At 43.1% G+C, this 14,297-nt stretch overlaps 1 protein-coding gene across 4 annotated transcripts in view; it reads left to right on the forward strand.

Moving 5' to 3' along the window:
- LOC306778816 (electrogenic sodium bicarbonate cotransporter 1-like) overlaps positions 1-14,297 on the forward strand; it is a gene marked incomplete at its 5' end in the record, with an annotated part of 43,661 nt that overhangs the window by 22,028 nt on the left and 7,336 nt on the right. For all 4 annotated transcript variants that reach the window (XM_079270510.1, XM_079270511.1, XM_079270508.1 and 1 more), the window contains 15 exons: positions 568-644; positions 2,789-2,946; positions 3,842-3,929; positions 4,713-4,867; positions 6,338-6,448; positions 6,854-7,028; positions 7,123-7,256; positions 7,375-7,649; positions 8,830-8,891; positions 9,752-9,937; positions 10,056-10,169; positions 10,444-10,605; positions 11,259-11,437; positions 13,076-13,148; positions 14,011-14,079. In XM_079270510.1, the coding sequence (XP_079126636.1) occupies positions 568-644; positions 2,789-2,946; positions 3,842-3,929; positions 4,713-4,867; positions 6,338-6,448; positions 6,854-7,028; positions 7,123-7,256; positions 7,375-7,649; positions 8,830-8,891; positions 9,752-9,937; positions 10,056-10,169; positions 10,444-10,605; positions 11,259-11,437; positions 13,076-13,148; positions 14,011-14,079 (2,018 nt within the window). The remainder of the gene's footprint in view (positions 1-567; positions 645-2,788; positions 2,947-3,841; positions 3,930-4,712; positions 4,868-6,337; positions 6,449-6,853; positions 7,029-7,122; positions 7,257-7,374; positions 7,650-8,829; positions 8,892-9,751; positions 9,938-10,055; positions 10,170-10,443; positions 10,606-11,258; positions 11,438-13,075; positions 13,149-14,010; positions 14,080-14,297) is intronic.

Below are 14,297 nucleotides of genomic sequence, written 5' to 3' on the forward strand. Positions count from 1 at the left end.
GTTGTTCCCCAACAAGTGTAGAGGAAGCTGTTGGTTGAATAATAATTTCACTGATGTAGAATGCAATGGACCAAACACATTTGAAGCTAAAAAGTCAGCGTCATGTCGTAGAGTTTTTGGCATTAAATACTAAATATGGGAAATGGTTGAACATCTAAAATGCAATGTTGTACTAAGTTTGTAGGGTTCTATACAAGATGCTCACGGTTAAGGGGAGGCTGGACTTTGTGGGTGCTTTACGTTCTAATTACGAATTTCAGACTTTAAATGACTGACCTGAATCGACCGGCGTTCGACTGGCCGCTGTTGAGATTTACAGCAGATTGTGTGTCGACCAGTTACAGTGAATTGCAAGTTGGCCTGAGTTTTGTGCTCCAGTTATGAAGTAGATGAAAGTTACTGGTATCTGAAATCTCGTCATGATTTTGACCGCTGTTCTTTCCGGCGCTGCTTGGGGAGCAAACTGTCTGGGCCACTGTCTCTTTTCCTGGTTCTCTGCTGTCCTTTTTAGATGACATCTTTCCTGAAGCTGGTCTAACCACACGGGGCTTGATGTGTGTTTTTCAGACAGTCCCACCACAACTCACCGGAACCTGACCTCCAGCAGCATGAACGACATTTCTGACAAACCGGAAAAAGAGCAGGTGAGTCAACCTGATCATTTAATAATGGTGGAAATAAATGTTTGTTATCTTCAATTTGTCTCTGAATTCTTTTTTGCTGAAGAAATGTTATTCAGTATTTTGCAAGCTGTACGAGTAGATTTCAAGTCTTAGATGATGGAGTTCGTGCCTCGTGCCAGTAGACGTAGTTTATGGAGTTGGTGTGGATTAAGCGGTGATTGGACCCGGGTCAGGGTGTGCGGTTACGCAGGTTTAACTTCTCAATCATTTACAGACAAACCTCTTGCCAACGCGGCTCAGCAGCCTCTTATGGGATCTGTTTGGATCTCGCCAGAGGAAGGTCACAGCTTCATGGGATGTCAGTCCTCAGAGGCTATTGGCAGCGATCGTTCCAGAGCGTGATCTGGGTTTGGCGGGCATGATGACAAGTGATAGACGGTCGTCATGTTCGTTTAGCTCTAGTTATACTTGCTGTTTTTTTTATTTTCTGTGTTTATTGTGGGTTGGCACCAAAGAGGATTAAAAATACGGTCAAACTCGGTCTCTTTGTTAACGGATTAATTCGTACATCGTCTTATTTTAGATGCATCATTTCTCTCAGACTCATATTTTTAAAACTGTACAGTTTGTGTTGTTTACTGGCAGCCTCATTCATTGAAGGAAATGTCCGTGTTGTTTGGATCTAATCCAGATTAAATCCTGGCACAGCAGATTTAACATCAGCTGATACTCCGTCTTTGGTTTGGTATCTAGAAACTCATCCGAATGATCACGAATGATTCTTCTTGACCTGGTCGTCTGTCAGGTAATTGATTGGCCTCAATATTGTCAGAGAAAAAGAACATTGTACATGTGTGATATATATATTTTTAATACATTTTAAAATGCAGATAAATGCGTTGTTCATGAGCTTGTAGAAGTGTTTGACAGTGTACCAGTGGTGAGTGAGTGGAACTGAACAGAAACTTCAGCTTTTAAATGGTTTTGTATGAAGAAATGTTGAAGGAAAGACGAAGTTGTTGACACGGACTCTGATGTCGAACGTGCTTCTACGTGACCGTCCAGGGCACAGAGCTGCTGTGATTCATCCCTGGCTGCGTCTGAGGAGATGCTTCCTGCCGGCTCTTTGCTGAAGTTAATACATAACGCAGTAGTTTTCTTATCTAGATCAGGGGTTCTTAACCTTTTTGACCTCGCGGGCCGCGGCCCCATGGTTAATAATCACTGATTATTTATAGATGTTTATGGTTCTTTGTCTTTGAAGTTTTATCTATGAATGATCTCAATCTGCTCATAAATTGTGACGATGTATGTGATTGAACGTGTGCAATAACCGCTCCTGCATTAAAGACAGAACAGTGAAGTATGGACGGACGGGATTTTTTATTGCACAATGTGACAAACAAATGTGAACCTCGGATCCTGAAACACGACGTCAACTTGTTTATCAGTACTTGACTTGTGTCTGTGCCGACTTTCTTGCGAGATTTAGCGACTTTTGGATCTCGTGCTGAGAGAGCTGACAACACTGGGCTGGGTTCTTCTGTTCGATTATTCAATTAAATCCAGCGAATATGAATTAATTGGATCTTCCGATACGCTATGAACATCCAACAAAACATTTAGAAACTCTTCCGCACTCAGAGAAATCTTCAGGACGTCTCATAAGCTTCATTTAAGATTTATTTAGTAATGAATTCCAGCAAAATGTGTATTTACACCAAGAACAGAAACACTCATAAATCTGAAAAAGACAAAAGAACTAACCTCTTCTTGGTAAGATGATCACCTGAAACATGAGAAGATCAGAAGGAAAGACATGTAAAGACACGGTTTGTTGCTTTTGTTGCAACTGGAAAATGTCTCTTTAAAGACAGAATTGCGGGACTTTAATGTCCTCTTAAAGCTATAATGTTGAACCTGTGGCGCTCAGTAGGTGTCTGACCCCCATCTTCGCACACCTCACCGTCGCCATGACAGGAAGAAATACGAACCTCATTTTCCCACTTGTTCCTTATCGAGATACCACGGGAGCCTCGCGGTTTGGTATTTAAGCTGAATGGGATTGTCCGGTTTGATGTAGGTTGTCTAATTGTGTTGGGCAGCTTGCTGGTGTGAACATAACATCCAACGTCTCCTCCTGTTCGCCCCTTTTGTGCTTTCAGCTGAGGAACAAGTTCATGAAGAAGTTGCCGAGAGACGCCGAGGCCTCCAACGTGCTGGTGGGGGAGGTGGACTTCCTGGACGCGCCGTTCGTGGCGTTTGTTCGTCTGCAGCAAGCTGTGATGCTGGGAGCGCTGACGGAGGTTCCTGTTCCCACAAGGTAGCCGAGATTCATGTCCGAACTCCAGGAACGCATAAATAGGAGCTTCAGTTTGATGTAGAGGGACGCGTCGGTCCAGAATGTCCGTGGAGACAGTTGTAGTTGTCAAGGAGCCACTCGGGCTGCTTTACACACATATTGTAAGGTTTAGTAACAGACTGGGAACAACACTTAATATAATAAGAAAAAGTCAGAAAATACACAAGAAAATCGCTAATCAACAAAACGGTGGATTGCATGATATTTAGTTGTCCCTTTGTTCACCTTAAATTATATAGAAATCCAAAACACCATTGTAATTAAAAGACTTAAATGTTCCGAAACTTCAACTTCTGACTCTTTAAAAACTGAATGTTATAACTTTACGTTTCTGTCGTTGTGTCCTGCTGTTTGCTGTCTGGCTGCTTGAGAGTGTCATGAAACGACAGCAGCGCCACTAAACTGGTTTCTGTGCTGTTGTTGTAACCACAGAGCCATGAAGCCATTTCATTTTCTGATGAACGAGTAAATGCTGAGTGTGTGTGTATATCTCGTGCGTCACCTTCGTGGCCGTACTCGCTGCAAACGCACATGATGTAGTGAGCTGTTTGAATGGATGTCTGACGTACTGTATGCAACAGCTTCCCTGCAGATGAAACATATTCACAATATGTCTTTGTGCTCGGAGTGAATGTGTCCACAGCTTAGGAAGTTGTGAATAAAACATCTGCTGTACAGATGAAGTAAAGATGCTGTCAATCTTCAATCCAATCGCACATTAAACCGACACCTGAACGCCTGTCATCTGATTTAAACGTAGATTTAAACTCTTCTTTGTTCCAACAGTTTACCCGTGACAGAGAAGTAAAAAGACAAACGGCATTATTAACGCTAATACATTTTGTTCCTTTTGCAGATTTTTATTCATCTTGCTCGGACCCAAAGGCAAAGCCGAGTCGTACCATGAGATCGGCCGAGCGATCGCCACGCTGATGTCGGACGAGGTTAGACGGCCATCAGACAGCGAAAGAGCTTTCATGACGTTTTCACTCACAATATCTATTCCTCAATGTTTACAGAGAGTAGACAACGTCAGAGGAATCCGGCATACTACAGTCAACCATTGTTAGATTTTTGCTGACACTGTGTTTCAACTCTACGGTCGTTATTTGAGCCGTACTTCGTGCAGTCAGGTTCTTAAAAGTACGTTACAGTTTGAACTGCCTGCTACTCGTTCGATCAGCGCTTTCTTCCTACTTGGATTTGTTGACATATAAATATCGCTGAAAATTCCTGAACAAGATACTGAAAAGGAATTTTCAATGTCGATCAGGAATATTCTTCAAGTTGAATTGTCATTTAAAAATTACAGTAATTTTCAGGATTTATTGTACCAACATTTTTTGTTTGTATTTGCCAGCACGTGTACAAGTGACTTTATTTAATTTTTTTGTATTTAACCAGAAACACAAACCGAAAGTATGCAAATGTTGATTCAAATGAAAAGTCAGATGTGAGCAGTGAAACTCATTTCACCAAATCCAAAGTTAGAATCTGTTCAGACGGTAACTGTTTACTCTGGATCCTCAGTGCTGATGCTGCATTGCGTTCACATGTTATTGATGAAATGCACCGATCAGATATTAATCGCTGTATTCATACCAGCGTAGTGTTGTATTGTTTCGATGCCGTCTCTCCGTCCCCCTTCATTGATCCTCAGATCTGATGCAACGGTTCACAGGTCTCTTTCACACCCGAGTGCCTCGTCCCTCTCTGTCTGTGTTCAGGTCTTTCATGACATTGCGTATAAGGCCAAGGACAGACAAGACCTGCTGGCCGGTATCGACGAGTTCCTCGATGAGGTGATCGTGCTTCCTCCGGGAGAGTGGGACCCGGCCATCCGGATAGAGCCCCCGAAATCCCTCCCCTCCTCTGACAAAAGGTCCGTACACATGTGCCGTCCAGCTAGCAATCGTGGTAAAGTAAAAATAGAGCCAGATTAAAAACCATATCTAGGAATTATTATGTGAAATAGAACAGACTTACATAATGTTGCTGTTTGTTGTCCTTTGTTGATGCACGGGGACCTTGCGGTTTATGATTATTATCTCAATTAAGATCGTTTCATCTGTTTTTCGCTAAAAAGGATGTTCACTAAAAGAAGACGTGTGTCCTGTCTGTGACGCTTTTAGGTCCATTTTAAGAGTTTTAAGCATATTTTGATGATTTTCAGAATAATTTCGGGTATTGCAGTTATTTTGGGCGGGATAATCATGACATGAAATGTTCACATTGTCCCATGCCTAGCACTGCACAGGAAACAAAACTTTTTCACTCCAAAAACAAAATAGAAAAAGAGTTTTTGATAAGTTTTTTAATTTTTTGAACCATGTTGATATCGTCACAGTTGGTGTTTAATGAGGTCTCTTCATCATCTGGTCTTAACGACATGATCGGGGCACATTCAGAACCCAAAATGTGTCTCCTCGCTGTGTTCCCTCCGCAGCAGTGTCCTCATGTGGATTCTCTGCCTGGGAAGAAAAATAATAAAAAAAATGATTTCAGTGTCTGGAGATAGTCTTCTTCTAACTGGAGGATTATATAAAGTAGAGAGATTTCCCTTGTTATCTTATCTGACATCACAATTGTTCTACAAGGTCCTCAGGCTGCCTATTAGTCTGCTGGTCATTTATTAAACCATTTCTTTCCACACGCACACACACACACACACACACACACACACACACACACACACACACACACGCACACACACACAGAGGATCTTGCATTAAACATGTAAGATGTGTTGTGAATGCTGCGTGTGCAGTAACTACATGATGTTAAAGAAGAGCAATCACTGCAAAATCACTGGAGTGCATCCACGTGTACAGCACAGTGTTCAATTATGAAGGAGCAGCTGTGGGTTTTATTTAAAGCTGCAGTTTCACTCGGTAAAGCGGGAACGTTTCAGCTATTTAATGTCTGCGAGCACTGATCGATCAGGCTATTTAATGACGTCGCACATATCAACATCGTCTGATCACCAACTCAAGAAAAGAGGCCATGACAACATGCTGGCACTTAAAGGTGCAGTTTGTAGTATTTGGTGACATCTAGCGGCGGGTTTGCAGATTGCAACCAACGGAAACTTCTCCTGAGTGCCGAGCACGTAGGAAAACTACTGCAGACGACGTGGAAACACAAACGCGCCAATAGCCCGATCTCGAAGCCATAGATTGGTTTGTCCATTCTAGGCTACCGTAGAAAGAGGACCCAAGCCGTTACATTGCATTTCTGCCAACAGATCCCCATAAATGCTGCACACTTTACCCTTTTTAGCAGCTTAGATGCAAAGAAAAAAGGTAAAGTTTCTGCCAGACTGAACAAAACGGTGTATTTTTGTGTATTTTAGGAAAAACATGTATGCAGGAGGAGACTCTCAGATGAACGGAGATATGCCTCATGATGGAGGTCATGGAGGAGGGGGACATGCTGGTGGGGACGAGCTAAAGAACACTGGAAGGTATGAAGTTATGAAAGGAAAAAACATTTTTAAACAGTTTTTATTTGAGAATGCATCGCGATTATGATATGCATACCAGAGAAAAATGTAAAATGCCCAAAAAGCTTGTGTCTGATTACACAGAATATTCCTATATCTTGGACCTCACTGTGCTAATGATTCAGTGTTGCATCGACCGTGTTTTGTACAATGAAAGAAGTCTCTTTTTAGTTGCTGTTTGTCTCTTTGTAGCTGTTTTGCATCTCTTTGTAGTCCTCCGTGTCTCTTTGTGTGTCTTTTCTTGGTTAATAAATGTCTCTTTGAGAGACAGTTGGTAGGTGAAGGCCACTTGGAGCACCCTGGGCCTGTGCCCGGGAGGCCCGGCAGGCCCGTTTAAACAACACCTTTTTGTTTCTCTGTTTTCAGGTTTTGTGGGGGTCTCCGACTTGACATCAAAAGAAAAGCGCCTTTCTTTGTCAGTGACTTCACCGATGCATTTCACATTCAGGCCTTGTCGACCATTTTGTTTATTTACCTGGGAACGGTGACGAACGCCATCACCTTCGGTGGTCTGCTGGGGGACGCCACAGAAAACATGCAGGTCGGACTGACATTCCAACCTTTCAGCAGCTTGTGAAGCGTTGACCACTTCTGTTCCGACTCCTCCCCTGACTTGTTCCCGTCCGTATGTGCAGGGGGTGTTGGAGAGTTTAATGGGCACAGCGATCACAGGCGGGGTCTTCTGTCTGCTGGGCGGCCAGCCGCTCATCATCCTCAGCAGCACCGGTCCTGTCCTGGTGTTTGAACGGCTGCTCTTCAACTTCAGCAGGTCCATAACAACTTTGTTCTCTTTTTTTCTCGTTTTCTTTTATTCTCTAATACAACCTCAACTTCAAATAGAGTTGTCTGGCTCTCTTTTAGTGCGTGTTGTGTTTCTCTCCGCACAGAGATAACGAGTTTGACTACCTGGAGTTCCGCCTGTGGATCGGCCTGTGGTCGGCGTTCTTCTGCCTGATGCTCGTGGCCACTGACGCCAGCTTCCTGGTTCAGTACTTCACCCGGTTCACCGAGGAGGGCTTCTCCTGTCTCATCAGCTTCATCTTCATCTACGATGCCTTCAAGAAGATGCTCAAATTAGCTCACCACTATCCCATCAACGCGGACTTTAAAACGGAGTATGTCACGCAATATGACTGCCTCTGTATGGCCCCTACTGTTCTAGGTGAGAGGATGCTTATCTTTATTCAGGTGAAAGTTGGTATTGGGTGTTTTTTTACTCACGGATGCTGATGAGACGCGTATATTGATTAAACAATTGTCTGTTTTAGGATACAGGACATCAGCTAGAGGGAAAGAATGAGTTTAATTGAATGAGAAGGGTTAAAGGGAGGATTGTTAAGTTTTGCAGGTTTCCATGGATGGTTTGGTTGTGCGGAGTAATTACAGCTTTATTGACTGCTTTGTCTTGTTTTGGCACGAATGGACAGATATTTCTATCATGTGATGGTTACAGAGAATAAAAAAAACAAGCTTGCTGTTGTGACCATAAAAAATTGAAGTGAAGTGAAGTGCTGCTGATGAGACGAAAGCGACACAGCATGCGTCTTTGTTTTGTGTTCTGGTGGAGGATGGGAGATGAAGAGTGGGGCAGCCCTGATTTACTGGTAATCCCCTGCTGCTTTCAAACATTTCTCCATGACACACTCACAGAAATATGCTGCTCCACATACAGTAGAGCACAGTGCGAACCCCGGAGGGGCCAACAACAGACGCTTACTTTGTACGAGCAGCTGACACATCGAACTAAAAGTGGAAGGAGTCTCCGTCTGTCCGTCTGTCTTGATAACGGTTCATCCGATTGACTTCACACTTGGCGGGTGTGTTGCTGAGAGTCCGAGGAAGTGCAGCGTCTAGTGCTCGCTCTTGCAATATGCGGGGCATATAGCTCGCTCTCCGTCGATGTCCGTCAGAGCTTTTGCACCCAAAGAACGCGTGTACTCCAGCGTTGCTGGGGGAGGCAATTATGTCATGGCTCAAGAAGGAAATATCTTTTACTGTAAATTATCTTTGGGGCCGTTTTATGCGGAAGAACGAGAGAAACGTCGGCAAACGAGGGACAGGGATAAGTCTCGACATTTTCCACATGCATTGATTGACTGAGTTCAGCTAACATGTTAAGTGTGAGCACGGCACCGTGATAACGACACTTGTGTTGGGATAATAACACGCGTGCTACATTTACCACGTCGAACTGAAAGCAGCACGACTGAGATCCATTCAACAGGGTTGTTCTTCATGCATACCGAGCATCATACCCGCATCAAGCTATTATGGTTTTAGGCTCATTTTATTTGATTGAGGGTGAAAAGTGCAATGTTAAAAATAAGTTCTTGTTTTTGCAGAGAACAGTACAGACGTCTCTGACGAAGATACTTCGGTCTGGTTCTTGAACAACACTGGTCTGGTAAGTCTTTCATGTTTTTATCGCCGTTCTCTGAGAGAACAAAACAAGATGGATTTACATTATTTCAATCTTCTGTGACACTTTTCTATTGGTGTTTGTCCTCGATGCAAAATTATTCTTATTGATGGTTTATGTGACATCAGTGGTGGAAAAAATACTCAGATCTTTTCCTTAAGCAGCATCGTAGCATAATAAAAGCCCTCATCATCAACAGAATGGCCCATTTTAGAATCAAATACATTATATTACCGGATTATAATTAGTAATGCGTAACTATTCATCACTTAATGTTGCAGCTGATAAAGATGGAGCTTGTTTCAACTCATTTATATACTGCTGGGTAGCTTCAGTATATCCCCAATGACGCATCATCATTTATTAGTTGAGTTACATTTACTTTTAATAATATGAATCTGCAAACGAACCATTATTGTGGCGTAAAATGGAAACAGAAAGTACAGGTTTGAGGTACTTTACTTAAGTACAGTACGTAACCACAGCTCTTATGTACTGAAGAGTACTGTTTGTACTTCACCGATTTACTTCAATCTCGGAAAGATTGTCAAAGGATGCGGTCACAAGTCCCGTACCAACCACAGGTGGCAAGATGACGTGAACATTTAAGAACAAAGTGTTTGTTGAACGATGCTACAACCTCAATAAAACCGCCTGATAAGCACGTTGTTTCCACTTCGAGGTTATTGTGACACTAAGTCGGCTTATCTTTTATCTCCGTTTCCTCCAAAACAGTGTGCGGTCTGCGACGGTTATGCGTCCGATCTTCTCGTCCTCCGTTTATGTCGCAGCTGCTCCTTTGTATTTCTTTATGAATCGCGACGCTCTTCGTTTCCTCTGTGCAGCCGATGAACGCCACGTGGTCGTCCCTCTCAACGACGGAGTGCTTAAAGTACAATGGAGAGCTGGTGGGGAAGGCCTGCGAGTTCGTCCCGGACATCGCCCTCATGTCCTTCATCCTGTTCTTCGGCACGTACACCTGCTCCATGTGTCTGAAGAAGTTCAAGACCAGCCCGTTCTTCCCCACCACGGTGAGCCGGCCACACTAAGCTCATTCAGTCCCACGGCTCCTCTGTCTGAAACTGATTACGTGTCCAGCAGGTTACAGAGAAACAACTCCGTCAAGTGCTTGTGTTAACTTCCACCCAGGTGAGGAAACTCGTCAGTGACTTTGCCATCATCCTGGCCATCTTCATCTTCTGTGGAGTCGATATGCTCGTTGGAGTCGACACTCCGAAACTCATTGTGCCAAGTGAATTCAAGGTGAGTCCCTCACCGCCTCCTCAGTGCCTTTTGTTTCGGTGCTTTGCTTCATGAAACATAAGAAGATTGCAGTAGACACTTGACTCCAAGAGTGCTCTGTGTAGGGAAACATTTGAAGTTGCTTTGGACAAAAACATCTGCCAAATGAATGTGATTCAACATGATGGGTTTGGAAAGTAATCAGCAGAAATGTAAAGTTATTCATATGAAAGAAACGCAACAACTTCTGTCTGCATGTTGAGCACAAATGCCGTTTTATCTTCCTCCTCCACAGCCAACGAGTCCTAACCGGGGCTGGTTCGTGCCCCCCTTCGGAGGAAACCCCTGGTGGGTTTACCTGGCGTCGGCTCTCCCCGCCCTGCTGGTCACCATACTGGTCTTCATGGACCAACAGATTACTGCCGTCATCGTCAACCGGAAGGAGCACATGCTGAAGGTGAAGATGAAACTTCTGTCGACAAAATGTTTGGAATGCTAAATGTCGTTCCTGTTTTAATACACAGTTGATTCACTGTGTGGGAGGCAGAGGAGAGTTCTTAGACCACAGATGGGAGGATTTTTATTATTGTGTAACAATTGGCTGCAACATTTGTGGAAGCATATGACTTTGCAGAAAATCTTGCACAATAAGTTCCTGTGATGTAAAATGCTCAGACTTGCAAGAAATGCAGGTAACGGCACCAAAACCAAGTTTCTTTGCAGTGAAAGAGTCTTTTTCTCTCAGTTTGTCGAAGGTGATTTATGTGAAGTGGTGATTTGAATGCGTTCCCCAGAAGGTACTGCAGTTTGTACAGGACACTGCTACCTTCACACTGTAGTCAAATATCGCTGTCGTTCTTCTCGTGGGGGTGAGAGATGTTTCGTGGCAGTGACTGAACACAGCTCGGCTCAGAGAGCCACTGCTGACGTTCAGCGATGATTTCTTTGATTCCAGCGATGTGGCTCTCCGGTCGAGATCCAAAGTGCTCTTAATCAGCATATCATATAGTCCGACCATAAAAGAGCTGTTTGCTGGGTTTTAGCTGCCGTGCTCTACACACTGTCTGTGTGTGTAAAGTCATGTAACGCATGACTTTTTGTCTGTACCAGAAAGGAGCAGGTTACCATCTGGATCTGTTCTGGGTGGCCGTTCTGCTCGTTGTCTGCTCCTTCATGGGTCTGCCGTGGTACGTAGCCGCCACCGTCATCTCCATCGCTCACATCGACAGTCTGAAGATGGAAACCGAAACATCGGCTCCTGGAGAGCAGCCGAAGTTCCTGGGTGTGAGGTGAGACGTCTTTCATGTGTTCCAGAGTGCGTACTGGTCTCTCCCAGTTTTGGATCAAATAAACTTAACTGAACAATTTTCACTCAAAACAATGTCATTCACCCATTCACGCACTGATGGCACAGTCTTCGGGAGCGATTTGGGGTTGAGGGTCTTGCCCAAGGACACGTCAACATGGACTCGAACCGCCGATCTTCTGATTGAGGGACGACTCGCTCGACCTTTTTTTTGAGTCACAGTCGCCCAACTTCAAATCATTCGTTCCAAAACACAGAGCCATTGTCCTGTTGAAAAAACGTGAAGAAACGAGATGAAACTTGAGCAGGGAGCTACGTACATGTTTTAGTAGGCTAACAGGAAGTTGTCATCGCACTGGTTCCCTCAACAACAGTGTTTCTTTTGGATAATTGCAGAAAATAAGCTCTGCGGCGAACAAACGTTCGTGATACTTGTTCAGCGAGATAATCTTCACAAATGAACACTTTTATGTTTTTTTTCCTGAAGTGTAAAAAGCTAATGTTAGGTTACAGACCACGGTCACATGACTTCATGACAACATGCACTGTGCACCAAACACATGAAGTAACTCTTATTACAGCTCATGAACTGAACTGTAAATCAGCTGATTTGGTGGCAAGCTAATCTTTAAAATCATTCACCGCGCAGGTTACTGTTGGATTGTTAATCCTGAATAATACAGTTAATTACTGTCTCGTGTTTGAAAGCACTACATCAGCTCCACTAGATCACAGCAATATTACCTTAATCTCTTGTTTTAACTGTATTTTAGAAGAAGTAGTGGAGGGAAATACACAAACTGTCTTTGAGTTTGACTTTCTAAGAGAGGAATCCTCTCTGCTGTCCACTAGTGACTCCGTGTACTCCAGTGAAGTTGCAAACATAATGTTTTTGTTTTCGTTGAACCACGGTGGAGACGCTTTGTGATTTTCTTCCTGTTTTTTGGAGTTTGTTTTCGTGTCCGTCATCCTCCAGAGCCTCCTGATGTGTCAGCTGTGAGCTGAACCAACAAACTCTTGTAACTTCTTCACACTTTGAACTCTCTACAAAATGTTGCAGTTGTTGTTCTTGTTTTGGCTAAACTGAATGAGATTTGGGAAATGATTGACTTCCTAGTAAAAGAGGCAAAAACAAAAAGGGAACTTAAACCAAGCGGACATTTTAGTTTCCTTCTTTGTGTTATTAACTGTGTTGCTCTCCCTTCTTTGTATTATTAACTGTGTTGTTCTCCCTTCTTTGTGTTATTAACTGTGTTGTTCTCCCTTCTTTGTGTTATTAACTGTGTTGTTCTCCCTTCTTTGTGTTATTAACTGTGTTGCTCTCCCTTCTTTGTGTTATTAACTGTGTTGTTCTCCCTTCTTTGTGTTATTAACTGTGTTGTTCTCCCTTCTTTGTGTTATTAACTGTGTTGTTCTCCCTTCTTTGTATTATTAACTGTGTTGCTCTCCCTTCTTTGTGTTATTAACTGTGTTGTTCTCCCTTCTTTGTGTTATTAACTGTGTTGTTCTCCCTTCTTTGTGTTATTAACTGTGTTGTTCTCCCTTCTTTGTGTTATTAACTGTGTTGTTCTCCCTTCTTTGTGTTATTAACTGTGTTGTTCTCCCTTCTTTGTATTTTCAGAGAGCAGAGGCTCACCGGTGTCGTGGTGTTCATCCTCACAGGACTGTCTGTCTTTATGTCGCCTATTTTAAAGGTAATTAATCCGATTGTCTCGTGTTGTTGGTCACTTCGTGTCTCAAGTTTAATCTTTTCGTCTTTTATCACACCAGGCAATTCCAGTCACTGGAGAGTCACTTGTTTTAACAGATAAACCACAAAAGCGCTTCTAAAATTGAAATGCAAAAAGTAAAGTATCTCAACACTGACGAACGAAAACCGAACAGGTTACTGTGGTTGTCATGCACAACAAAGCACTTGTGTTTATGTCATGAAGAGGACACAAATGTGTCAAAATAAAGTCATCGGCTTCTTGTTATTCTCACAACTAGCTTTATTATTTGGATTTTTCTTGACGAACTGTCTGAGAGAAGAAAGATGAAAACACTTTTAATCCCGTTCCTCTACAAACTGAACTCTCCAGTTGGCCTCTTCAGTCCATGTGTGTTGAGGTCAGAGGTCAACAAGATCTGAGTATAGATTAACTTCTAGCGAGACAGACAGTTTGATTCCCAAATGTAAAAATGTCATTCGGAAAAGTTACGAGTGTTTGTTTGGCTTTTAGGTGAGAATTCAAAGTAAAATGTTTGTCGTGAAACTGCAGAAATTGAAAAAACCTGGATGACAAAAGGTTCTATCGACATTTAAACAAGATTCATGTTATAATACCAAAGATCTTAGCTGATCAAAACAGTAACCTCATTCAGCCCTTTCATCCCACTTCATCACATCACTGGAGTCCAACTGCTTCCAGTTTGTGTTGTAACGGTTCATTTACGATGACAGCTCAGCTATGAATGATTATTCCTGAAGCAGCTTCTGCTTGAAGCTGGAATGGCTGATTGGTGTCTTTTGTCCACATTAACCCCAAATAATCTCCTTTCCTCCGTTTGACCCAGTTCATCCCGATGCCTGTGCTGTATGGAGTCTTCCTGTACATGGGAGTCGCCTCTCTCAATGGAGTGCAGGTAAGATACACAGATTTATGTATGTGTGCATAAAGCAGGCTAAGAAACAGTGACGTGATCTGTTTGTCTGTCAATCTCCACCAATCCCGGGACCGCCAACCTTATTCTTCTGGGAAGTCCCGACTCGAAGAGATTGAGAACCAGTGTTCTAACTTACCCGTCATGTTGGTAGCATTTGAAGCTTCTTCATCAAAAGGAACCTCTTGAGTATCCAAGAA

Source organism: Melanostigma gelatinosum (genome assembly GCF_949748355.1).
Source record: "Melanostigma gelatinosum genome assembly, chromosome: 6".
NCBI classification, from domain to species: Eukaryota; Metazoa; Chordata; class Actinopteri; order Perciformes; family Zoarcidae; genus Melanostigma; species Melanostigma gelatinosum.